General features: G+C 43.0%; 1 protein-coding gene across 3 annotated transcripts in view; it reads left to right on the top strand.

The window, feature by feature from the left end:
• The window catches only part of HDAC7 (histone deacetylase 7), a 706897-nt gene that overhangs the window by 359591 nt on the left and 321245 nt on the right, over positions 1 to 26061 (top strand). For all 3 annotated transcript variants that reach the window (XM_078686538.1, XM_078686533.1, XM_078686525.1), the window contains exon 4: positions 24130 to 24271. In XM_078686538.1, coding sequence (XP_078542664.1) covers positions 24130 to 24271 — 142 coding nt within the window. The remainder of the gene's footprint in view (positions 1 to 24129; positions 24272 to 26061) is intronic.

Raw genomic sequence — 26061 nt, 5'->3', positions numbered from 1 at the left:
CTCAGGAGTGTCAGAGCCATTTCTGCTGGATACTGGTGCTACAAAAAGTTCTATCATGCACTCAAAACTTCCTGGCGCACCTTTGTCCGGCGAAATGAATGTTTCAGTAGGTTTCTCTGGCGCCCCTGTTAGAAACCCGATCTCCAGTCCTGTATCTCTTTCTATTGGCCCGTGCGAATTAGAAGCACCCCTCATTCTTACCACAGGTTGCGGTGAAAATTTGTTAGGTTTGGATTTGCCTAAAAGGTTATATGCGACTTTGTACTGTTCACCATTGGGAGTACAGCTTACTTTAGGTAAGAAAATAGTTTCTCCAATGTATGTGTCAAAAGAAAGTATTGCAACTGAATTGTCGTGTCTTCCTGATGTACTCTGGGCAAACGGCTCTAATGATGTAGGTCGTTTGGAGATAGCACCGTATGTCATAACGTTGAAAGCCAACGTTAGGTTGCCACGTATTCCCCAATACAAAATATCTAGCGAATGTGAAAAGGCGTTATTGACGATTGTCTATGACCTGATTGATAAAGACGTCATCGAGAAACAACAGGAAATGTTTGTAACAGTCCAGTCTTACCGGTTTTAAAACGTACCAATCCTTCACAGCCCCCTGTGTATAGGTTCGTGATCGACCTCAGAGAAGTGAACAAGATAGTTATCCCACAGTTTCCAGTTGTCCCCGATATTACTGCTTTATTGACGATGGTTCCAGCTTCAGCAAATTGGTTCTCGGTGATCGACCTGAAGAACGCTTTCTTCAGCATCCCGATTGCTGAGGAGAGTAGAGATATTTTCGGATTTAATTTAGGAGGACGAAGCTTCCGCTTCAAGTGCGCTCTTCAAGGCTATTGCGAAAGCCCTTCAATATTCAGTCAGGCCCTGAAAACACAACTAGACACGATTGTTCTACCGAATGGTTCAACTCTGATTCAGTACGTAGACGATCTGCTGATCGCTGCAGACACTGAAGAGATTTGCAAGAAAGCTACGTTATCATTATTGCATCACTTATGTGATATGAAGCACAAAGTCTCTCTTTCCAAACTACAATTTTGCCGACAAGAAGTAACCTACTTAGGTCACATCTTGTCGAAGGAGGGAAGGAGACTGACACCAGAAAGAATACAGGCAATCGCAGAACTGAGTGCCCTAAGGACACAGAGAGAGGTTCGAGCCTTCTTGGGCATTACATCGTACTGTAGACAATGGATACCGAATTTCTCACTACTAGCTAAACCCTTGCTGGCACTACTCTGCAAAGACACGCCAAATCCTATGCCTTGGTCTGAAGATTGCCAGACGAGTTTCCACGAGTTGCGTGATGCATTGTGTTCGGCTCCTGTGTTGGGAAACCCCAACTACAGCAAGCCTTTTACATTATATGTCCATGAGAAGGAAGGTTGTGCCTTATCAGTTTTAACACAACATTTTGGGGACAGACAGCGCCCATGCGCGTATTTTTCGGCAACTCTAGACCCTGTGGCTAAAGCCCTACCAAGTTGTCTGAGGGCTACCGCCGCAGCAGCTGTCTGCATCCGACAATCCGCTGGATTAGTCACGAATAATACCCTGATCGTTATGGTTCCACACGCAGTAGACATTTTACTAAACAGGACGAAGACACAACACCTTACCAGCGCTCGACTATCCAGTTACGAACTTACACTGCTAGCAAGTCACATCCACATAAAGAGGTGTGATACACTGAACCCCGCAACGTTATTACCCATTCCGACAGGAACAGACGAGATTGATAAACATGACTGCTGTTTTAGGACAGAAGAAGAGACAAAAGGGAGAGTAGACTTACAGGACACTCCCCTTCCTGAATGCAATGATACTTTATGGGTTGATGGTTCATGCTTCAAGTTGCCGAATGGTGATACGACTGCAGCATATGCCGTAACGACATTACACACCATTATAGAGACTGCGCGCATTTCCCATAATTCTGCACAAGCTGCAGAGCTAATTGCGCTTACCAGAGCATGTGTGCTAGCGAAAGGAAAGCGAGTGAATGTGTACACTGACAGCCAATACGCCTTTGGTGTGGCTCACAGTTTTGGGAGATTGTGGCGTGAACGCGGATTTCTCACGTCACACGGTGCAAAGATACAACATGGTCAGCTAGTTAATGAGCTCCTCCAGTCACTGACCTTGCCACTACAAGTTGCCATTGTAAAATGCAGTGCACACAAAAAGATTCAGGATGATGTCGGCCGCGGGAATGCATTTGCAGACGAGGTTGCAAAAGAGACTGCAAGGAACACAATGAGTCGGATGTATGTTGTAGGTCCCGCTAGATGGATTACTGATGTGGGAATGTGTGAGGACACCATTGAAAGCGTGAAATCTATACAAGCCGAGGCAACTGAGAAAGAGGTGAATGAATGGAGGGAAAGTAAGGGTAGGTTAGATGCGAATGGTTGTTGGGTCGAATTGTCAGAACACCAGCGATGGCTATTACCTAACGCATATGTACTCGCAGTAGTAACAATGGCTCACGGATTTGCACACATCAGTTCGAGAGGAATCTGTAAAGTATTGGCCCCAGTATGGCAAAATAGCAATATCCCGAAATATGCAGAGAATGTGGTCAGAAACTGTATGGTGTGTTTGAAGTACAATCCCGGTAGGGGAACCCCAACTCCAGCTGGTCATTTTGCGCCTCCAACGTATCTGTTCGAGGTTTTGCAGCTCAATTTCATTCACATGGAGAGATGCAACAATCTGAAGTATGTGCTCGTTGTTGTTTGCGCTTTCTCCAGGTGGGTGGAAGTGTACCCCCTTAAGGACAATACAGCCTTGTCAACTGCCAAAGCCCTTGTCAAAGAGTTCTTCCCGAGATTTGGCATGCCTAGAATCGTCTGGAGTGATAATGGAAGTGAATTCGTAGGACGCGTGATGAAGAGAGTGTGTGAGTGTTTAGGCATCCAACAAAAATTCCACTCTGCGAATCACCCCCAATCAGCTGGATTAGTAGAGTGCTACAATGGCACTTTGAAGCTCAAATTAGCCAAAATCCAAGCCTGCACAGGTCTTAAATGGCCTGACGCCTTGCCCCTAGCACTCTTGTAAACCAGAATGACAGTCCATTCCAGATTAGGACTTAGCCCCCATGAGATAGTGTTTGGCCGCCCAGCCAACGTCTGGGGCGTGCCAAGGCCAAACAAACTTAGCGAAATAGAGTACCCCGTACTGCTTGACTATTTGTGCGAATTGACAACTAAATTGCGTGTTTTACACCAACAGGTTCACAGTTCCTCTCCGCCAGCCTCTGACGATCCAGGTCACTCCATCGCACCCGGCTCATGGGTCTTGGTGCGGAATTTTCAGCGCACAAACAACGGACAGCCGAGGTGGACCGGACCTTACCTGGTACTTCTTTCCACGAGATCAGCGGTTCGGGTGGAAGGCAAAAAGAACTGGGTGCATGGGACCCATTGTAAACGGGTCCCTCTGCCCCTTCCATACGACCGGTGGGTCAACGAAGGAATTGCCGACTCCGAGACAGAATCCATACCTCGTTTCATCCCTTTCAGCGATGCAAGTCTAAAAGAAACTGGTACCGAAAAGGAGAGTGATCATATTTTACAAGGATTTGTGCCACAGTCTATGCAGTTGGACACTACCAAACCTGAGACATTGTTTAAAGACCACACAGTGCCAGGAAAACGACGGTACAATTTAAGGTCTAAACGAAGAGACTAAATAAAAACGAACTAATGTGATTTTCCCTCCCCCAAGAACTATTTTTATTTTTCAGCTCTCTCACTCTCAGGAAACTTGCTCATTTTTTGATTTTCGAACCGCCATCCGTTTCTGCTGCTAGGGTCGCGGTTGAAGGCTGGGGAGTGCAACTGGGGACGTTTAGGTCAACGGTTCTGGTTGGTCCAAGGGAGTTACCCCGGACTGAACAGAGCGCACCCCCTGGCAGAACCAACCTACCACCGCGGGCAGCAACTAGAGGATGGAGTTTCCTAGGGTGAAGAGACCTACCACACTCACGAACATTGAAAGACAACTATGCACTGTACTGGCCAAAAGAAAGTTTTTGATAACATGTATTTTAATGTTGTGTAGCATAACAATGTTTTTGACTGGCTATACTCTATTCGTATTCCAAGTTACCTTTTCAAATGACACCCGGCCACAGCCTCCTCCTACTATCTCTCCACACTACTTTCACCCTCTACCTGAACACAAATCTGCCAGAAGACTCGAATTTGTAAATAACTCATTCATTCAACTCCTACACCAACACCAGTCCATCATGAACACATCGAACTGTTGGATATGTGGACTCATGCCACACACGACTGATAAGGGTATCCCATACTTCATCCTGCCATTCAGCTATTATGGTTCTCTGTGGGCTTTCCAGACCATGTTCCTATTCGCCCTAGAACCATACCCGACACGTTCTACTGAAAGTGACTCCAGTAACAAGGCACTAATAGCAGGGATAAGAAATATGAGTAGAGAGTTCGACACCTATCTTACGATTCCCAAAGATGAACTCACTCCGTACACTCGTTGGAACGTAACTAAATATGGGGTTTACCTGAGTAAGAGCCAGACAGCAAAGAAATCCCGCCCAGTTTGGATAGTACCCAACCGAGGTCACTTATGTTTACAAGGTATCGGCAGGGATCCCAAAGCACAATTAGGAAAGAGTATATGCACGGAAACCTATGTGTTCGCTTCTCGAACTTCCCCTATACTATTAGCAGCCAAAGGCACGTATTTCGTCTGCCATGACCAAGCCCACACCTGGTTGCCCCCTGACTTCTCAGGTACATGCTTTATCGCATTTCTGCTGCCTCCCACCTACACGGCCAGAGCAGATTACCATCGGACAAGGACAGCTAGAGGTGTCGTGAGTAAAGACGACACCGCGGGTCAGGAATTTGCTGACTTCGCAAAGGGTTTTCTGCCATTTTGGGGGCCTATGGTGAACAGCAGGAATATTCGCCAGTTATCAAGGATAGTTGAATCCGCCGTGAGTACAACGGCCGGAGCTCTCGGCAACTTGACGACCGAACTTCAGTCGGATCGACTTATGACCCTTCAGAACCGAGTTGCCCTAGATATCATACTCGCCGATCGTGGTGGTGTGTGTAGAGTGATCCAATCCAGTTGCTGCATTTTCATCCCTGATAACGCACCGACAGTGTACCAGGCCATCTCTAAGTTACACGAGATATCTGGTTCCCTTCACGTAGAAAAAGGGGACTGGTCCTTACTAGGGTGGTTCTGGGGACTGATCGCCACCTGGGGATGGAAAACACTGATCTTCATTGGGATGATCTTAGCACTTCTGTTTATGTTCTGCCTATGTGTACAGTGCGCTCCGGCACTATGTGGCCTCTGTGCTACCTCATGTGTACGAAAGCCTGTGTCAAGGGACGAACTGAGCAACAGAATGATGCTACAGCAGCATCTCCACGAATTCCTTCATACAGATTTAGACTCGGATTAACATGAATTATTGCCTTATATGAGGGCAAAAGGAGGGTCTGTGGTTCCGAAATTCTGGACCCTACTGTTGTCCCGGTATCGAGGCCTCGATATCCGTGTCCCGAAACATCAACGTACCATGACGAATTTGGTGTCGACGAACCGATAATGATTAGGACATCATTCCTATGTATTTGCGTCATGATCGAGGCATGCTAACACCCCTGAATCGTAGTTTCCATCCCAAACCCCAGACTCCATTTTGTAAACGGTATCCATCTTGTGTCTTGCCCTCATGATAAGTCAATTAAAGGTCGAGCTTGATCTAAAAGGACACGTCCACCTTCCCTGACTCCCCCCTGACCTGTCCCAACTGACTCCCTTGCCTCTAGCCAAACCTGTTTAGGCAGCTCCTCGCCCAGTGGCCAAACCAGATAGCATCAATGTACAACATACCATAAACCATTCACCGCGCACAGATCATGTTTTCTACACACATACACACCTGTCCACGCTCCCTGTTTATGGCCAGTTTTATGACTAGGAGGTGCCTTCCTTTATTGGGGTTTCACCGATATCTGATGGGAGTTCCGGGCTTGGCTGAGTAATCTATCAAAAATTGGACATCTAAAATACGGGCTTGCCTACATGACTTCGCTCTTTTGTATTATTGTAGAAATATGTGTATAGCCATATCATAAACTCAAGAATTCTTGCTTGCAGCTATTATTTTTGTATATAAGGAGAAGGCTGGTTCTGTAAAAACGAACAGTCTCCTGAGAACACATGACCCGTGTTTGTCGTGCTTCTAGGACACCTGTTACTTGGTAGCTATCAATAAAACCTGATCTCTGACTCGACTAGAAGACTCTGTGTTTCTGTGGTCCGGAACAGGGAGAACTCAGAGGTCTTCGGGTGTTATCCCCTGGCACCAAACGGGTTCCTAAAAACCCGTTACCTCAGAGCGGTAGGGCCGCGTGGAGGGAGGGGTAGGGGTTCGACAGGCAACGATGAGGGAAAATCTCTTGTTACTTACCGGTAATCTTCATTATCCCGATCAGGGTCCTCCTCGTCCCAGTCAAAACAAGCAAAAAATAGCAGTAGGAATCAACAGTTGCACAACCCTAATATATACACGATAGTCAATGCAAAACCTTATTTGCCATAGTTGCCCACCTCTTTGGTCCACTGCTAGAGAACCCTAGTTATACAGGCAACATAAAGAACAGAGAGGCAACGATATAGGAAACAGTGTATGAATCAAATTATTTTCAAGTGGTCTTCATATATATTCAAAAAAGAGTAGCGGTCCTCCAAGTTATTCTTCAAATATTTTTATTGAAGTCTGCATGTCAACCTCAAGCCATTCCTTAGACAGCATATTCCTCAGGACAGCATGGAAGGGAAGGTCATCCACCACAGAGGAACAATACAGGGAGTAAAACCCCTCATCCGAAAATGAGTTATGGCCAAAACTAAGTGCCTCCCAATATGGACCAGCATATCCAAAAGAAGCTTGCCCTGGACGTGCTTCCCATGTCCTCCACATCATCCGCAGGCACCAGCAGCACAGACTGGACATGCAAATCATCCCTAGAAACCTGCAAAACTGCAACCTTTTGCAGGTCCTGGACATAATGCCGCTCGTACACCGCTAATGCAGGCACCGGAGAGGAAGCCTCAGCACTCAGGGCCAGAGGAAAAAGGAGTAAGCCACACAAGAAAACTCCAAACACACAAAAAGGAAGTGCCCAGCAACTCCAATGACAAACTGCCCCCAATCAACCAAGTCTTGTGAAGAGACTTGGAGAATCAGCATAATGGCCTCCCTGCAGGCTCCACCCACTGCCATGGACACACAACATGGCCATGGGAGCAGGACGCTCCTAGAAACCCCCAGCGCCGGAACGACCCGGGGCCAGGACATCAGGAAAGCTCCCTGCCTCAGCCCAGCACATGCACGGCGAGCATCCTGACCCAGGAGCAGGTGCAAGAGCAGGGTAGAACAGAGCACCGGAATGGCCGTGCAGAATCGAAAAACGAAAGTTCAAAGTAAACAGCACAATGAAAGACCTTCAACAAAGTAGGTTTTGTTTTTAAAAACTCATGGCACCGCAACACATCCTGCAGAAAACCGGAAACAGTAAACAGGATACACAGAGCAGCAGCGTTCCGACCACCGTTGGAGCAAGGAAAACACAGCCATGGCGGTGGGTGGGAGGGGTTTATATGACCTTTGATTTTTGGTTCCTGTCATTTTGATTGGCTGGTTGGAGTCAGTACTGCCTCACTTTGTAAGGACTGAGACAAGGAGTGTAGGAGAATAGGGTCCGCTTCCTATGGTTACCCCCACTTTTTGCTGTGATTCTCTGGTTTTTCGACTTTAGTCTGGTTGTGACCCTGGTAATCAGGCCCACAGCCTAGCTGTTCTCTCTCTAAATTGATACCATGTACTTTAGGTACATACCAGATTGGTTACTGGGTCACCCTTGTGAGCCCCTGTATAGTGTACCTTAGGTACCCAGGGCATAGGTGCACCCTAGGCCTATCAGGGGCTGCAGCATGTATTGTGCCACCCCTGGTTTGCCTTCCAAACTGACACCACAGGTCTATTCACACAGCCTTGGTAAGGTGGTGTAATCACCCCTTACTTAGATATAGTATACCTATATCTACATATACATATAGACCCATATACACCTATAAGCCACTCCTAAGGCAGACCTCAACAATCTTGGAGGTGGAGTGCTTGATTGTATGTGAGAGGGTGCCCCAGCTTGAGCTGAGCCCCTCTGCAGCTTTCGGAACCATCTCCTTATATCTGTTCTATGATATAGCCATACCATATACTCTTAAGTGCATTATAATCCTCACGGTTAATGCTAACTTTGGGCATGTCGTGTAAGGTGTCAAACACTTTGGAATATTACCCCCTGCAAGAAGCCCCAGGCCCGAGCACCATTCGCACCGAAGCTCAGGCCTCCACACTCCACGAGTGTCCAGTGGGGCCCGCTCTTGCATTTCAGCTCAACGGGTCTTCCCGGTTCCTAGGGGCACATGCATCAATATTGCATTTTGCGATTCCTTAATTGCGAAAAATAAGGCATCGCAATTAAGGAATTGCAAAATGCAATGCATCAAGAAATCGCTATAAAAATAGCGATTTCTTAAAATTCCTTAATTGTGATTCTCTAATTAAGGATCACAATTAAGGAATACCTCCCCATCCATTCCTATGGGCCTAGAGGCCCATAGGAATGAATGGAAAGACATTCTTAATTTGCAATTCACCATTAGAAATTCGCAAATTAAGAATGCAATTTCAAGGGTGCAGGTGTGTCCAAAGGACACCCTGTTGCACCCCTGAAATCTGCGTAGAAGTACATTTTGCACACTCACATGCCTCAAGGGCATGTGTGTGTGTAAAATGGAACTTTGAAAAATGCACTTTAGTGCATTTTTCAAAGTTTTCGCAAATTACCATGAAGGTCAACTTCATGGTAATTTGCTCCCCTTATTTGCGAATTCGCAAATTTTTAGAGTTTGATGCATTGCATTTAAGGAATCTTAATTTGAGATTCCTTAAATGCAATCGCAATTTAAGAAATCACAATTTTGCGATTTCTTAAATTGCGAAAATTACAAATATGTTAATGCATCCCAAAAATGGAAATTGCATTCGCAAACGGCCGAATTTTATGATTCGCACCATTTGCGAATGCAATTTCCTTTGATGCATGTGCCCCTTACTTCTTTAAGTCCATAGATGCATGGGACCGATTTTTTTCTGTAAGATTATGGATAAATGTGTCTATTGATTTAGTATAGACTTTGGCTATAGATCCGTGTGTCTAATGATTTGCTATAGACTTTGACTACAGACTTACTTCTGTAAGTCTATAGATGCGTGTGTCTAATGATTTGCTATAGACTTTGGCTGCAGACCTACTTCTGTAAGTCTATAGATGCTTGTGTCTAATGATTTGCTATAGACTTTGGCTGCAGACTTACTTCTGTAAGTCTATAGATGTATGTGTCTAATGATTTGCTATATACTTTGGCTGCAGACGTACTTCTATAAGTCTAGAGACGCTTAAGTCCATAGATGAGTGTGTCTATTAATTTACTATAGCCTTTGGCTACAGGTTTACTTTTGTGCGTCTACAGATGCGTGTGTCTAATGATTTGCTATAGACTTTGGCTGCAGACTTACTTCTGTAATTCTATAGATGCGTGTGTCTAATGATTTGCTATAGACTTTGGCTGCAGACTTAGTTCTGTAAGTCCATAGATTCGTGTGATAGATTTACTTCTGTAAGTCTATAGATGCTTGTCTACTGATTTGCTATAGACTTTGGCTACAGACTTACTTCTGTAAGTCTATAGACACGTCTGTCTATTGATTTGCTATAGACTTTGGCTGCAGACTTACTTCTGTAAGTCTATAGACGTATGTGTCTAATGATTTGCTATAGACTTTGCCTGCAGACTTACTTCTGTAAGTCTATAGACGTATGTGTCTAATGATTTGCTATAGACTTTGGCTGCAGACCTACTTCTGTAAGCCTATAGATGCTTGTGTCTAATGATTTGCTATAGACTTTGGCTGCAGACTTACAGCTAGATGCATCAAACAAAAATCCGCTCCCAAAGGGGCAGATTCTCAGAATCTGCCCCTTTGCGACCGGTATTTTTGCATTTTGGATGCATCATCCCAAATGCAAAAATCGCTAATTGCAAAATCGCCAAATTGCGATTATTTGCATTTAAGGAATCTCAAATTGAGATTCCTTAAATGCAATGCATGAAAGTTTTAAAAATAGGGAATTCGCTAATAGGGCACGCAAATTACCATGAGGTACAACTTCATGGTAATTTGCAAAAACTTTGAAGTTTCATGTTGCGCACACATATGCCCTAAGGGCATGTGTGTGCGCAACATATGTGCACAGATCAATTTCAGGGGTGGAACAGGGTGTCCTTTGGGCACCCCTGCACCCTTGAAATCGCAATCTCAATTTGCGAATCGCTAATTGCGATTCGCAAATTGAGATTGTCTTCCCATTCATTCCTATGAGCCTCTAGGCCCATAGGAATGAATGGGAAGGTATTCCTTAATTGCGACTCGCAATTTGCGAGTCGCAATTAAGGAATTCTAAGAAATCGCTATTTTTTTAGTGATTTCCTGATGCATTCCATTTTGCTATTCCTTAATAGCGAATCGGTATTTTCCGCTATTAAGGAATCGCTAAATGGGTTGTTGATGCATCTGGGAGATGGTTCTGTAAGTCCATAGATGTGTGTGTCTAATGATTTGCTATAGACTTGGCTGCAGACTTACTTCTGTAAGTCCATAGATGTGTGTGACAGTTTACTTCTGTAGGTCTATAGATGTGTGTGTCTACTGATTTACTATAGACTTTGGCTATAGACTGACTTCTGTAAGTCCATAGATGCGTGTGACTGATTTACCTCTGTAAGTCTATAGATGTGTGTGTCTAATGATTTGCCATAGACTTTGACAGCAGAATTACTTCTGTAAGTCTATATATATGTGTCTAATGAGTTGCTATAGACTTTGGCTGCAGACTTACTTCTGTAAGTCATTAGACGTATGTGTCTAATGATTTGCTATAGACTGTGGCTGCAGACGTACTTCTATAAGTCTAGAGACGCTTAAGTCCATAGATGAGTGTGTCTATTAATTTACTAAAGCCTTTGGCTACAGGTTTACTTCTGTACGTCTATAGATGCGTGTGTTTAATGATTTACTTTAGACTTTGGCTACAGATTTACTTCTGTAAGTCCATAGATGCGTGTGACTGATTTACTTCTGTAAGTCTATAGATGTGTGTGTCTAATGATTTGCCATAGAATTTGACAGCAGAATTACTTCTGTAAATCTATATATATGTGTCTAATGAGTTGCTATAGACTTTGGCTGCAGACTTACTTCTGTAAGTCTATAGATGCATCTGTCTAATGATTTGCTATGGACTTTGGCTGCAGACTTACTTCTGTAAGTCATTAGACGTATGTGTCTAATGATTTGCTATAGACTGTGGCTGCAGACGTACTTCTATAAGTCTAGAGACGCTTAAGTCCATAGATGAGTGTGTCTATAAATTTACTAAAGCCTTTGGCTACAGGTTTACTTCTGTACGTCTACAGATGCGTGTGTCTAATGATTTGCTATAGACTTTGGCTGCTGACTTAGTTCTGTAAGTCCATAGATGCGTGTGATAGATTTACTTCTGTAAGTCTATAGATGCTTGTCTACTGATTTGCTATAGACTTTGGCTACAGACTTACCTCTGTAAGTCTATAGACACGTCTGTCTATTGATTTGCTATAGACTTTGGCTGCAGACTTACTTCTGTAAGTCTATAGACGTATGTGTCTAATGATTTGCTATAGACTTTGGCTGCAGACTTACTTCTGTAAGTCTATAGACGTATGTGTCTAATGATTTGCTATAGACTTTGGCTGCAGACTTACTTCTGTAAGTCTATAGGTGCTTGTGTCTAATGATTTGCTATAGACTTTGGCTGCAGACCTACTTCTGTAAGTCTATAGATGCTTGTGTCTAATGATTTGCTATAGACTTTGGCTGCAGACTTACTTCTGTAAGTCTATAGACACGTCTGTCTATTGATTTGCTATAGTCCTTGGCTGCTGACTTACTTCTGTAAGTCTATAGATGCTTGTGTCTAATGATTTTCTATAGACTTTGGCTGCAGACCTACTTCTGTAAGTCTATAGATGCTTGTGTCTAATGATTTGCTATAGACTTTGGCTGCAGACCTACTTCTGTAAGTCTATAGATGCTTGTGTCTAATGATTTGCTATAGACTTTGGCTGCAGACCTACTTCTGTAAGTCTATAGATGCTTGTGTCTAATGATTTGCTATAGACTTTGGCTGCAGACTTACTTCTGTAAGTCTATAGACACGTCTGTCTATTGATTTGCTATAGTCCTTGGCTGCAGACTTACTTCTGTAAGTCTATAGACGTATGTGTATAATGATTTGCTATACACTTTGGCTGCAGACTTACTTCTTTAAGTCTATAGACGTATGTGTCTAATGATTTGCTATAGACTTTGGCTGCAGACTTACAGCTAGATGCATCAAACGAAAATCCGCTCGCAAAGGGGCAGATTCTCAGAATCTGCCCCTTTGCGACCGGTATTTTTGCATTTGGGATGCATCATCCCAAATGCAAAAATCGCTAATTGAAAAATCGCTAAATTGTGATTATTTGCATTTAAGGAATCTCCAATTGAGATTCCTTAAATGCAATGCATGAAAGTTTTAAAAATAGCGAATTCGCTAATAGGGCACGCAAATTACCATGAAGTACAACTTCATGGTAATTTGCAAAAACTTTGAAGTTTCATTTTGCGCACACACATGCCCTAAGGGCATGTGTGTGCGCCACATATGTGCACAGATCAATTTCAGGGGTGCAACAGGGTGTCCTTTGGACACCCCTGCACCCTTGAAATCGCAATCTCAATTTGCGAATCGCTAATTGCGATTCGCAAATTGAGATTGTCTTCCCATTCATTCCTATGGGCCTCTAGGCCCATTGGAATGAATGGGAAGGTATTCCTTATTTGCGAGTCTCAATTAAGTAATTCTAAGAAATCGCTATTCTTTTAGTGATTTCTTGATGCATTCCATTTTGCTATTCCTTAATAGCAAATCGGTATTTTTCGCTATTAAGGAATCGCTAAATGGGTTGTTGATGCATCTGGACGATGGTTCTGCAAGTCCATATATGCATGTGACAGATTTACTTCTGTAGTCTATAGATGCGTGTGTCTGATGATTTGCTATAGACTTTGGCTACAGGCTTACTTCTGTAAGTCCATAGATGCGTGTGTCTAATGATTTGCTATAGACTTTGGCTACAGACTTACTTCTGTAAGTCTATAGACGCGTGTGTCTTTTGATTTACTATAGACTTTGGCTGCAGACTTACTTCTGTAAGTCTATAGACGCGTGTGTCTTTTGATTTACTATAGACTTTGGCTGCAGACTTACTTCTGTAAGTCTATAGACGCGTGTGTCTTTTGATTTACTATAGACTTTGACTATAGACTTAGTTCTGTACGTCTATAGATGTGTGTGTCTATTGTTTTACTATAGACTTTGGCTATAGGTTTACTTCTGTATGTCTATAGATGCGTGTTTCTAATAATTTGCTATAGACTCTGTCTATAGACTTACTTCTGTAAGTCTATAGATGCAAGTTTCTATTGAATTACTGTACACTTTGGCTGCAGACTTACTTCTGTAAGTCTATAGACGCGTGTGTCTTTTTATTTACTATAGACTTTGGCTACAGACTTACTTCTGTATGTCTATAGATGTGTGTTTCTATTTTTTTACTATATACTTTGGCTATAGGTTTACTTCTGTAAATCTATCGATTCGTGTGTCTATACATAGGGATTTCCAGTTTAGATTTGCACTAATAGTCAAGGTTACAGCTTGTAAAGATGGCGCATATTATACACAGCACAAGCGCTGACTGGGAACTGTTATCAAACACTCCAGCGTAGAGCAAATATTGTCTCTGGGGAGACGCCCTTTTGTGTTAAAAATAAACCCAGTAGTACGCTGCAGCTCATTCAAGGAAAAAGAGCACGCGATGGCAAATAGGCCGAGCCCGTTCAGACTGTGCCCACTAGCAAATATTGGAGCGGCTTCAAATCGTTTCAACAAATGATCCAGGGAGCCACAGGAGAAGTGCCCTCTGCCCTATCTGGAAGGGGAAAGCGGCTTGTTCTTGGCTGTCCATAGATCTATATATAGTTCATGTGAAATGGGAAAAAGAATGCGAAGTAAGGTGGCATATTCAGCAGGAGGTTTTGCTGCATTCTTCCTGTGCCCAGAGACCAGAAGGCAATGTGGCTTCCACCGAAGAAGGTTTGACTGATCATGGAAGATCAGATTAGTTTGACTGATCATGTAAGATCAGATTAGTGTGACTGATCATGAAAGATCAGATTAGAGTGACTGATCATGAAAGATCAGATTAGAGTGACTGATCATGAAAGATCAGATTAGTTTGACTGATCATGGAAGATCAGATTAGTTTGACTGATCATGGAAGATCAGATTAGTGTGACTGATCATGTAAAATCAGATTAGTGTGACTGATCATGAAAGATCAGATTAGAGTGACTGATCATGGAAGATCAGATTAGTTTGACTGATCATGTAAGATCAGATTAGTTTGACTGATGATGTAAGATCAGATTAGTGTGACTGATCATGAAAGATCAGATTAGAGTGACTGATCATGAAAGATCAGATTAGAGTGACTGATCATGAAAGATCAGATTAGAGTGACTGATCATGAAAGATCAGATTAGTTTGACTGATCATGGAAGATCAGATTAGCTTGACTGATCATGTAAAATCAGATTAGTGTGACTGATCATGAAAGATCAGATTAGAGTGACTGATCATGAAAGATCAGATTAGTTTGACTGATCATGGAAGATCAGATTAGTTTGACTGATCATGGAAGATCAGATTAGTGTGACTGATCATGAAAGATCAGATTAGTGTGACTGATCATGAAAGATCAGATTAGAAAGACTGATCATGGAAGATCAGATTAGTTTGACTGATCGTGTAAAATCAGATTAGTTTGACTGATCATGTAAGATCAGATTAGTGTGACTGATCATGAAAGATCAGATTAGAGTGACTGATCATGAAAGATCAGATTAGAGTGACTGATCATGAAAGATCAGATTAGTTTGACTGATCATGGAAGATCAGATTAGTTTGACTGATCATGGAAGATCAGATTAGTGTGACTGATCATGTAAAAGCAGATTAGTGTGACTTATCATGAAAGATCAGATTAGCGTGACTGATCATGGAAGATCAGATTAGTTTGACTGATCATGTAAAATCAGATTAGTGTGACTGATCATGAAAGATCAGATTAGAGTGACTGATCATGGAAGATCAGATTAGTTTGACTGATCATGTAAGATCAGATTAGTTTGACTGCTCATGTAAAATCAGATTAGTGTGACTGATCATGAAAGATCAGATTAGAGTGACTGATCATGAAAGATCAGATTAGAGTGACTGATCATGAAAGATCAGATTAGAGTGACTGATCATGAAAGATCAGATTAGTTTGACTGATCATGGAAGATCAGATTAGCGTGACTGATCATGTAAAATCAGATTAGTGTGACTGATCATGAAAGATCAGATTAGAGTGACTGATCATGAAAGATCAGATTAGTTTGACTGATCATGGAAGATCAGATTAGTTTGACTGATCATGGAAGATCAGATTAGTGTGACTGATCATGAAAGATCAGATTAGTGTGACTGATCATGAAAGATCAGATTAGAGTGACTGATCATGGAAGATCAGATTAGTTTGACTGATCATGTAAGATCAGATTAGTTTGACTGATCATGAAAGATCAGATTAGAGTGACTGATCATGAAAGATCAGATTAGAGTGACTGATCATGAAATAGTTTGACTGATCATGAAAGATCAGATTAGTTTGACTGATCATGAAAGATCAGATTAGTTTGACTGATCATGGAAGATCAGATTAGTGTGACTGATCATGTAAAATCAGATTAGTGTGACTGATCATGAAAGATCAGATTAGAGTGACTGATCATGAAAGATCAGATTAGTTTGACTGATCATAGAAGATCAGATTAGTTTGACTGATCATGGAAGATCAGATTAGTGTGACTGATCATGTAAAATCAGATTAGTGTGACTGATCATGAAAGATCAGATTAGAGTGACTGATCATGAAAGATCAGATTAGTTTGACTGATCATAGAAGATCAGATTAGTTTGACTGATCATGGAAGATCAGATTAGTGTGACTGATCATGTAAAATCAGATTAGTGTGACTGATCATGGAAGATCAGATTAGTTTGACTGATCATGGAAGATCAGATTAGTTTGACTGATCATGAAAGATCAGATTAGTTTGACTGATCATGGATGATCAGATTAGTGTGACTGATCATGAAAGATCAGATTAGAGTGACTGATCATGAAAGATCAGATTAGAGTGACTGATCATGAAAGATCAGATTAGAGTGACTGATCATAAGAGATCAGATTAGTTTGACTGATCATGGAAGATCAGATTAGTGTGACTGATCATATAAAATCAGATTAGTGTGACTGATCATGGAAGGTCAGATTAGAGTTACTGATCATGAAAGATCAGATTAGTTTGACTGATCATAGAAGATCAGATTAGTGTGACTGATCATGAAAGATCAGATTAGAGTGACTGATCATGAAAGATCAGATTAGAGTGACTGATCATGAAAGATCAGATTATAGTGACTGATCATGAAAGATCAGATTAGTTTGGCTGATCATGGAAGATCAGATTAGTGTGACTGATCATGTAAAATCAGATTAGTGTGACTGATCATGAAAGATCAGATTAGAGTGACTGATCATGAAAGATCAGATTAGTTTGACTGATCATAGAAGATCAGATTAGTTTGACTGATCATGGAAGATCAGATTAGTGTGACTGATCATGAAAGATCAGATTAGAGTGACTGATCATGAAAGATCAGATTAGTTTGACTGATCATGGAAGATCAGATTAGTTTGACTGATCATGAAAGATCAGATTAGAGTGACTGATCATGGAAGATCAGATTAGTTTGACTGATCATGTATGATCAGATTAGTTTGACTGATCATGGAATATCAGATTAGTTTGACTGATCATGGAAGATCAGATTAGTGTGACTGATCATGTAAAATCAGATTAGTGTGACTGATCATGAAAGATCAGATTAGAGTGACTGATCATGAAAGATCAGATTAGTTTGACTGATCATAGAAGATCAGATTAGTTTGACTGATCATGGAAGATTAGATTGGTGTGACTGATCATGAAAGATCAGATTAGAGTGACTGATCATGAAAGATCAGATTAGTTTGACTGATCATGGAAGATCAGATTAGTTTGACTGATAATGAAAGATCAGATTAGAGTGACTGATCATGGAAGATCAGATTAGTTTGACTGATCATGAAAGATCAGATTAGAGTGACTGATCATGGAAGATCAGATTAGTTTGACTGATCATGAAAGATCAGATTAGAGTGACTGATCATGGAAGAACAGATTAGTTTGACTGATCATGGAAGATCAGATTAGTTTGACTGATCATGGAAGATCAGATTAGTTTGACTGATCATGAAAGATCAGATTAGAGTGACTGATCATGGAAGAACAGATTAGTTTGACTTATCATGGAAGATCAGATTAGTTTGACTGATCATGGAAGATCAGATTAGTTTGACTGATCATGGAAGATCAGATTAGTTTGACTGATCATGGAAGATCAGATTAGTTTGACTGATCATGGAAGATCAGATCTGCTGTTTTTCACGATTGCTCCAGGTGTGCTTGGATGAACAATATGCAGTCTGCTTTTTCATGTAGTATTGGTAAGTGGAAGTAAGTCTCTTTCCAGCATTCATAACACGTTTAATGTTCAATGGAATAATGATTTTGTTCTGCCATACATTATGCATGCCTTTCATTTCCTACTACAGGTCGGTGGTGCACATTTCGTCATATCCCTTTGGCTTATGCCACAATAGGGATGTGACTTCATATAAGTGAATTTGATACACTGATCTTTGGGGACTGATCTTTAAGATTCACAGTTTGGTGCCTGGATTTGAAATTGTCTTTTGACTACCCGGAAGTTGGCCAGTGGTATTTCTCAAAGGCCACTGTTCTTGAAATGCAATAGTGCAAGCTAAGTGGACACATACATTGTATATGGCCATAGGGACCATGAATCAGAGCAACTCGATATTCAGGGGTGTAAATTCAGCACTACTGGACTTCCATACTAACTGTCATGAGAGGTCCTTAGACAGTTTCAGGGGCGCACACACAGCCGCCCCCGAGCACTTCACAGGTTTTAAAGCACCATTTGCTTGGGTTTGTTGTTTTTTCACCACTTCTTAGAGCCCCTGCATCTCCACTCAGCCTATTGCTGGAAGAATTAATACCCCCCCCCTCCCGAAATGTGGCTCTAGTTGCGCCTCTGACCCCTGCTGACATAGGAATATACACCAACCGTACTTTGGGCCTGTACAACATATTGTCTGCAGCTATAGAGGCGAGGAAGGCCCCACTCAATGTGCTGTGCTTTTGGCCTCACGCTGCATTGTGGCTTGTGTGCTTGGCCGTACATCTGTGCAAATCCTAGTTTTCAGTGTCTACTTCTTACTCCTGAGGATTGTCCCCACATGGTGAACATGTACTTTTCACCACAGGGAATGTGCAAGGAATAATGGCGCCCGAGACAGAGAGAATTCTTCCGTGGTGCCCTCAATGAAATGTCTGTATTTGTGGCTCCCCGCTTCTGGTAGTGCAGTGAGGCATCCTCACCTTATGGACGCACGTGTTCCTACTCACGTTTGCCTTCATCTCTGTTTCTCCCCAACAGGAAAATACTAGCAGGTGTTGAATTCCCCTATAAATATGCTGGTGTTTGGTGTATTTCAAACCCAGTTTTCACTTTAGTCTTTTATCAGCATAAATATAAAAGTGCACAGTTTGAACAGGAGAGGCATTATCAAGCCACAAGTGAAAGCGTTGTGGGCATTCTTCACCTCGCACAGGACAACCCCCTGCCTCTCCCCGAAAAAAGCCTCAGTTTACCCTCGTAACTCTGAATGTAGGACCACCTAAAATTGAACATACTTCCAGATTTTCCATGGCTGTAACTTACGTTGGCGAGTATAAATGTCCACAGATCTTAAATTTGTGGGCTAGGATCTGCCGATTGTACTGAGATATAACCATTGCGCACTCCTGCGTCTAACCAAGGTGTGCAAAACGTCTTGTGACTCGTTTCTGCAGAGACTTGTTTTTGACCACACTTTGCCAAGATGCTATGCTGCAATTCGACCATTGCTGTAAATGACCAAAAATGCTTGGGACCACCACGCCACTGAAAATCGTGTATGGAGCACTCTCTGTACCTTATTGTCCTATTTATTATGTGGTCCGAATGTCTTAAAGAATTGAAGAAGCAGATGTTAAACAAACAAACGTTCCTTTTTAACTTCTAAAGTCGTGATGAAGTCAGAAATGTAAAACATTGTTTTCTGACGAAACACGTGTTGGCTCGACTTGATGGCTACATTTGAAGAGATGAATATTTGAAGTCGGAATAGAAGAAATCTGAGGAAAATAAACTAATGTAAATAAACAATGGAACTGGACATTCATTTTCTCCACACGTTGGTGCTCGGGATAACTGTACTCACCTTTGTGTTCTTGTTGACCATATTCTCTCCGAGGATGCAATTGTTAGCACGCTTTTTATAGGCACTGCGGCATCACTGCACAATCTGTACGTCACCAAAACGTCAAACATGGAAATAATCAATGCATGGGAATAAAAATGTAACTTGCCTATCTTCATCCGTTACATTCTGTGCAAGTAATACTCAATTTTTATGATAATATGTAAAATTTTCAATGTAAAACTAAACATACATAGATAAGAAAACAAGCCTCTCTGGTAGAAGTAACCACATTTTCTATACGCATATGTCCTGTTTTTCATATTGATTGATGAACCATGGTGCAAGTCATATCACATTGGATTGGGACCAAATATCCCTTATGAAGAGAAAATGTATCAAAATAAAATTTAGTTAGTAATGCATATGCATTCTCCATCAGCATCCAGTCGCACAAATAGTTCTCGTACACTTGATACCTAGAAAAGACATTTCTTTGTCCCCTAACCTTGCTTCTCATTCACCAGGACAAGGAATTATAGTTCTGTGCCCAACCACTTGTAAACTTCTACACTGTATCATGGATACTGGTCTTATAGTAAACCCTGTGGAGTACTCGCCCAAACCCTGGTCATCAAGCCAAGATTCTTCGATCAGGCGTGAGAGGTGTTTTAAGTCTGTCTTTAAGCCTTGTCCCATTCTTGGCTATACCTCCTGAAAGTAGCACCTAAACTTGGCAAGGAGAGAGTATGGAGTGAATACAGTCCTGGATCAATAAACTCATGCTTTTGAGTGTTTCCGAATCAGTACATTTCAGGGTCCATACATCCCGCCATGTCTGTAGTATTAATTGGGAATGGACACAACCAGTGTACATCAATGAATAAGTACCCAAACTTTGGCCATGATCCGCTCCTCATCATTTTTGTAAATAAGAACTACCCATAAAGTTACATAATCCTGTTGGGGTCATTGGTGGGAGCAGTCTAAATGTTTTGAAAGATATGTAAAAATCTGCTGAAATGCTTAAAAATGTCTACAGAATCAAAATAAAATTCTTTACATAAATCTGTTGGAACAATTGTAGCAATTATCTTGATGTATCTCTATTTTATTGCAAAAAATAAACTGTTTTAATTTTTCGCATAAAAACATCAACTTGCACTCTTTTAAAACATAACCCTTTCAGGCTTAGAGTGCTGATAACTTATACAAAAAAGGCACTTCTCAAGTTTAGGTGGACAGCAGCTGCTGTATAGAGCGCCCTACAACACAAGCAACACTCTGAATTTGCTCACCTCAAATATCTCTTTTGTAGCAAACCTTTCAAGTATAGGATTAGCACACTGCCCTCCACACCGAGCTAGAAAGGGAGAAAGTCTTTTGCCAACTGATTTTTGAGGCATGTGGAGGGCCGGACTGGCTTTAGCGGGCACTGGGCGTTTCCCCGCTAGACCGCCATGGTGGGGGCCGGTTTTGGACTCCTGGGGGGGGCCCTTTTTGATACCGGCGGACGGAAATATCTGCCCCCTGTAACAAAATCGTCCGAAACCGTCCCAATCAAACAGCTCGGCCGCACCCCCCTGCCCCACAGTGGGGCCGGGCGAGCAGTTTGCTACGGCTGGTTTCGGGCCCCACTCCGGCCCAGGGCATGTGTATACAAGTAGTGCTCTATATGTGAGAGTGATGTGGATAAATTAGTGTGTGACTATCACGTGGACTATTTGAATAAATAATCTTTGACATTGTGCTTGAGGATCAATGATATGCTCCTATTCATTTTCATTTCTATGGCTATGCCGGAATTTAAAATAAAAATGAGTGACAGAATGCACAATCAAGCATTAACTGCTGCTGGATCGATGGATAAAAACTTTGTAACTGCAGACTACAGTGGAACTTTGTGGGGGGTTGTTTATGTAAGGCAGAGACTACTGAAACTGTATTTCAGCTCAAATGTAGCAGCGCGTAAGCTTGGTTGCGGAATAGAAGTGTGAGAAAAGATGTGTCATGAATTTGGAGTGTGCGCATCATACAATTTATGGACCACAGAAACTGTCCAAAAGTTAAGGGTGCTATCCTTGGGAGATGCAGTCCGAGATGAGCTGTAGTGTGCGCTCGAGTGCCCATTTGAGCAGCAGGTTGAGGAGCACTGAAACCATCAATTGTATTTATTCTGTAGTGTAGGCCTTAGGGTACATCTATATTTGGTACTGAAAAACATAAGAATGTGGGTTACAACCAAAGCACTTGCTCTGATGACTCCACTGAAGAGCAGCAGGTAGCAGTCCATAGCAGTTGTCATTATTCAGCCAGCCATAGTATATGCTTTTGGAAACTGCCATGGAATGGAAAGAAGTATCCGTTATTCAACCTGCCCAAGTGGAAGTTCTCTGCAGTCCGCATCGGACTGGCCCATATAATAATTTATAGGGCTGATCATCCTCTAACTTGCCATGATATGTGTCCAGCCCAGCCAGCTGTGCGTGGCCTAGGAGAGTGAATGTAAGAACTGGGATTATTATCCAGCCAAGCGTGACAGAGGATCAGGTCATGGTCATAGAGGAAGGCATCATACATGCTAAAGGGACCGTCAGGCAGCAACACATACCAGTTGGCATCATGCAGTCAGCCAGAGCATATAGTATGGGGATAGTCCACCCACAGGTTACTGAAGAGAAATCTATGCAACCAACATATGCCCCACATACATAGCTCTGCGGGGTTCACCCAGGGCCGGTGACAATGCACCCATTGGTGTGAGTGGTCAAAGAGGCGGTAATCAGTGACTCAATGGAGTGGAGGGAATGGTGTGAATAAACAAAGGATGTGATGGGAGAAGAGTAAAATGAATGCGATGGTCCAGATCCGAACCTGTCCTGACAGGCCTGAATGGGGAGGCCTCCACAGGAAGTAGTCCTTAACCGCATCCATTGTCACCTGGATACAAGGGTTAGACGCCCTTGGGGCAGGGGTTACGCAGGGAGGAGGATGGGTGTAGGAAAGGGAGGCTACTGGCCAGCAGGTGAGGATCTACTGTAGTTAAGGAAAGTCCCCACATAGCAGAAGCAACCTGAGGGACTGCCTCTAAAGATGCAACTACAGACATCTAAGCGTTTAGGTGGGGGTACCGCTGGCCTAGGAACACAAATACTTTCGAAATAAAATAATCACAATCTGCAATGGAGAAAGAAAAACTGCAAAGGGAAACGAAGAATGTCCATGGAATCTCACTCTCGTTGCTTGACTCCATCTAGCCTCCTTCCTTTTCACTCCTCCCACCCGGCACCAGTCGTTCTGCATGTCTGTTGTCAGTGTGCTGTCACCGACTGACAAACACATTCACTCTACATTCGCTCACTGCAGAGAGTCCATTGCATTGGTTCCCCAATGAGTCCTAGCCTATTGTGATAGTATTCGCTGTCGTCCTCCGTGCGGCCCGACTACCTCTTCTCCGCCATTCCCCTTCCTTATATGATGATCTTCGGCCACATGCATCAATGTTGCCGTTTAATCCTTAATTGCGAAAATTAAGGAATCGCAATTAAGAATTCGCAAACGGCAATGCATGAATAATTCGCATTTTTTTTAGCGATTTCTTATTTTTCCTTAATTGCGATTCACAATTTGCGAATCGCAATTAAGGAAAACCCTTTCTATTGATTCCTATGGGCCAAGAGGCCCATAGGAATCAATGGGAAGGCATTTACAATTTGCGATTTTCAATTTGCGAATCGCAAATTGAAAATGCAATTTCAAGGGTACAGGGGGGGTCCAAAGAACCCCTCCCTGCACCCCTGAAATTAAACTTAAGTGCAATTTACACACACACATGTCCCAAGGACATGTGTGTGTGTAAAATGCAACTTTCAAAACAGCATTTTTGTGCATGTTTGAAGGTTTTCGGTAAATTAGCATGAAGTTCAACCTCATGCTAATTTACCACTTCCAAATAGCTAATTCGCAATTTAAAAATAATCATGCATTGCATTTCAGAAATCTGAAATTGCGATTTCTGAAATGCAATTGCAATTTTAGAAATCGCAACATGATTGCGATTCCTAAAATTGCGAAATACATGATGCATTCCAATTTTGATAATTGCATTCGCAAACGGCCGAAAATTGCGATTCGCACCGTTTGCGAATGCAATTATCGTTGATACATGTGCTTGCTTGAGTTCTAAATGCGACAGGGAATTAAGACCTATGCATGCATTCCCAATGTCCCCAGTCGTTGCCAGTACTCATTCTATGCAAGAATGCAATTGGATTCCTGGTGGGACTTGGCAGAGACATCAGGGGTCTCTTCTTATGTTGATGTCACATTTCTCTTTTGCTTTGCCCACAGGTGCCAATGCGAGCCCAGCTGTGAAACAGAAGCTAGCCTGTTTGATACGGAGCAAGCAGCGAAGCAATGAAGCCACGAAGCAGCAAATGGTCATGGAGCGGAACAGCATGGGCAACAGGAACGGCCCTCCTGTCCATTACAGGTGAGACAATGCAGCGAACCTCCTAAAAGTGAGTCATTCCTTGCAGTGCGGTACAGGTGAGTCAGTGCAGCGAACCCCCTAAAAGTGAGTCAGTGAGTCATTCCTTGCAGTGCGGTACAGGTGAGACAGTGCAGCGAACCCCCTAAAAGTGAGTCAGTGAGTCATTCCTTGCAGTGCGGTACAGGTGAGACAGTGCAGCGAACCCCCTAAAAGTGAGTCAGTGAGTCATTCCTTGCAGTGCGGTACAGGTGAGACAGTGCAGCGAACCCCCTAAAAGTGAGTCAGTGAGTCATTCCTTGCAGTGCGGTACAGGTGAGACAGTGCAGCGAACCCCCTAAAAGTGAGTCAGTGAGTCATTCCTTGCAGTGCGGTACAGGTGAGTCAGTGCAGCGAACCCCCTAAAAGTGAGTCAGTGAGTCATTCCTTGCAGTGCGGTACAGGTGAGACAGTGCAGCGAACCCCCTAAAAGTGAGTCAGTGAGTCATTCCTTGCAGTGCGGTACAGGTGAGACAGTGCAGCGAACCCCCTAAAAGTGAGTCAGTGAGTCATTCCTTGCAGTGCGGTACAGGTGAGACAGTGCAGCGAACCCCCTAAAAGTGAGTCAGTGAGTCATTCCTTGCAGTGCGGTACAGGTGAGACAGTGCAGCGAACCCCCTAAAAGTGAGTCAGTGAGTCATTCCTTGCAGTGCGGTACAGGTGAGACAGTGCAGCGAACCCCCTAAAAGTGAGTCAGTGAGTCATTCCTTGCAGTGGGGTACAGGTGAGCTAGAAATACTGTCCACGGCTGGGGGGATGGCCCAGCTTTTGATTGCATCATGCGCTGCCAGTGCCTAGAGTCAGGCCTAGAGTCAGGCCACTATCTCCTGGACTCAACTTCCCCGTACATTTCAAGTGATTAAGCCCATGCTGTCCCACAAAAGGAAGTCAGTCCTTGCTGTACACATCAACTGACTCCGTCTCTGCTGGTTGCCATGCCATGAGAGAGGAGGTGGAAGTGATGTGTGTATGTGTGCGTCTATGCATGCATGTGTGACCCTAGCACATACAAACTCCTACCTAGAATTACACGCAGACCTGTTTTCTCCCACCGTGTTGTCTGAATCTTGCATCCTTACAAGTGAGAGGTCTGGCTGCTGCTACCCTAGCGAAATTGATCCAATTCAGTCTGATGGTTGCAGTTAGAAGGAGTTCCACTTGGTGCTACATCTTGGTCACAGACAAACCAGATGCACATCCAAGGCCTTGTCAAAGATAAGAGAGAAACTCAGGGGAGAAGAAGGGGGGCTGTGGGAGAAAGAGAGACACGAATCTCAGGTCGGAGAGGATGTGTACAGGGATTGGACTGAAATGAGGGAAAGAGCGTCAGGGTTGAGCGAGAGACACTCATGCGAATGTGGTGGAGCTGGATGCTCAGGCGGGGTGAGATACAAAGATGGTGTACATAGTTCCAGAGAGAGATTGGAAGAATTTGGAAGGGGGTGGGGGTTGGCTGAAGCAAAAGGGGAATTATACAGTGAGGAGGTTCAGAAATAGACAATATTAAAGGTATTGGGAGGGGAAGGAAGACATGGTCCCAAAACTGGCACATTTATCAGGAAAAAGCGGGGTTAAGGGCCAAAGATTTGTAGCCAGGATAGTGGCGTGAAGCGAATGTTGTTGGGACAGGGTGGCGTCGGACGGGCACTCTGACAAGCTTTTTACCCCAGGAGTCTGTTTAGTTCATAGTGTGCATTCACATCTGCTCACTCTCTCACTCCACATTGTTCTAGGACAGAGTAATCTGACATCAG

Source organism: Lissotriton helveticus, chromosome 1_1 (assembly GCF_964261635.1).
Source record: "Lissotriton helveticus chromosome 1_1, aLisHel1.1, whole genome shotgun sequence".
NCBI lineage: Eukaryota > Metazoa > Chordata > Amphibia > Caudata > Salamandridae > Lissotriton > Lissotriton helveticus.
The sequence above is the reverse complement of the archived record's forward strand: the minus strand, read 5'-3'. Positions and strand labels throughout refer to the sequence as shown.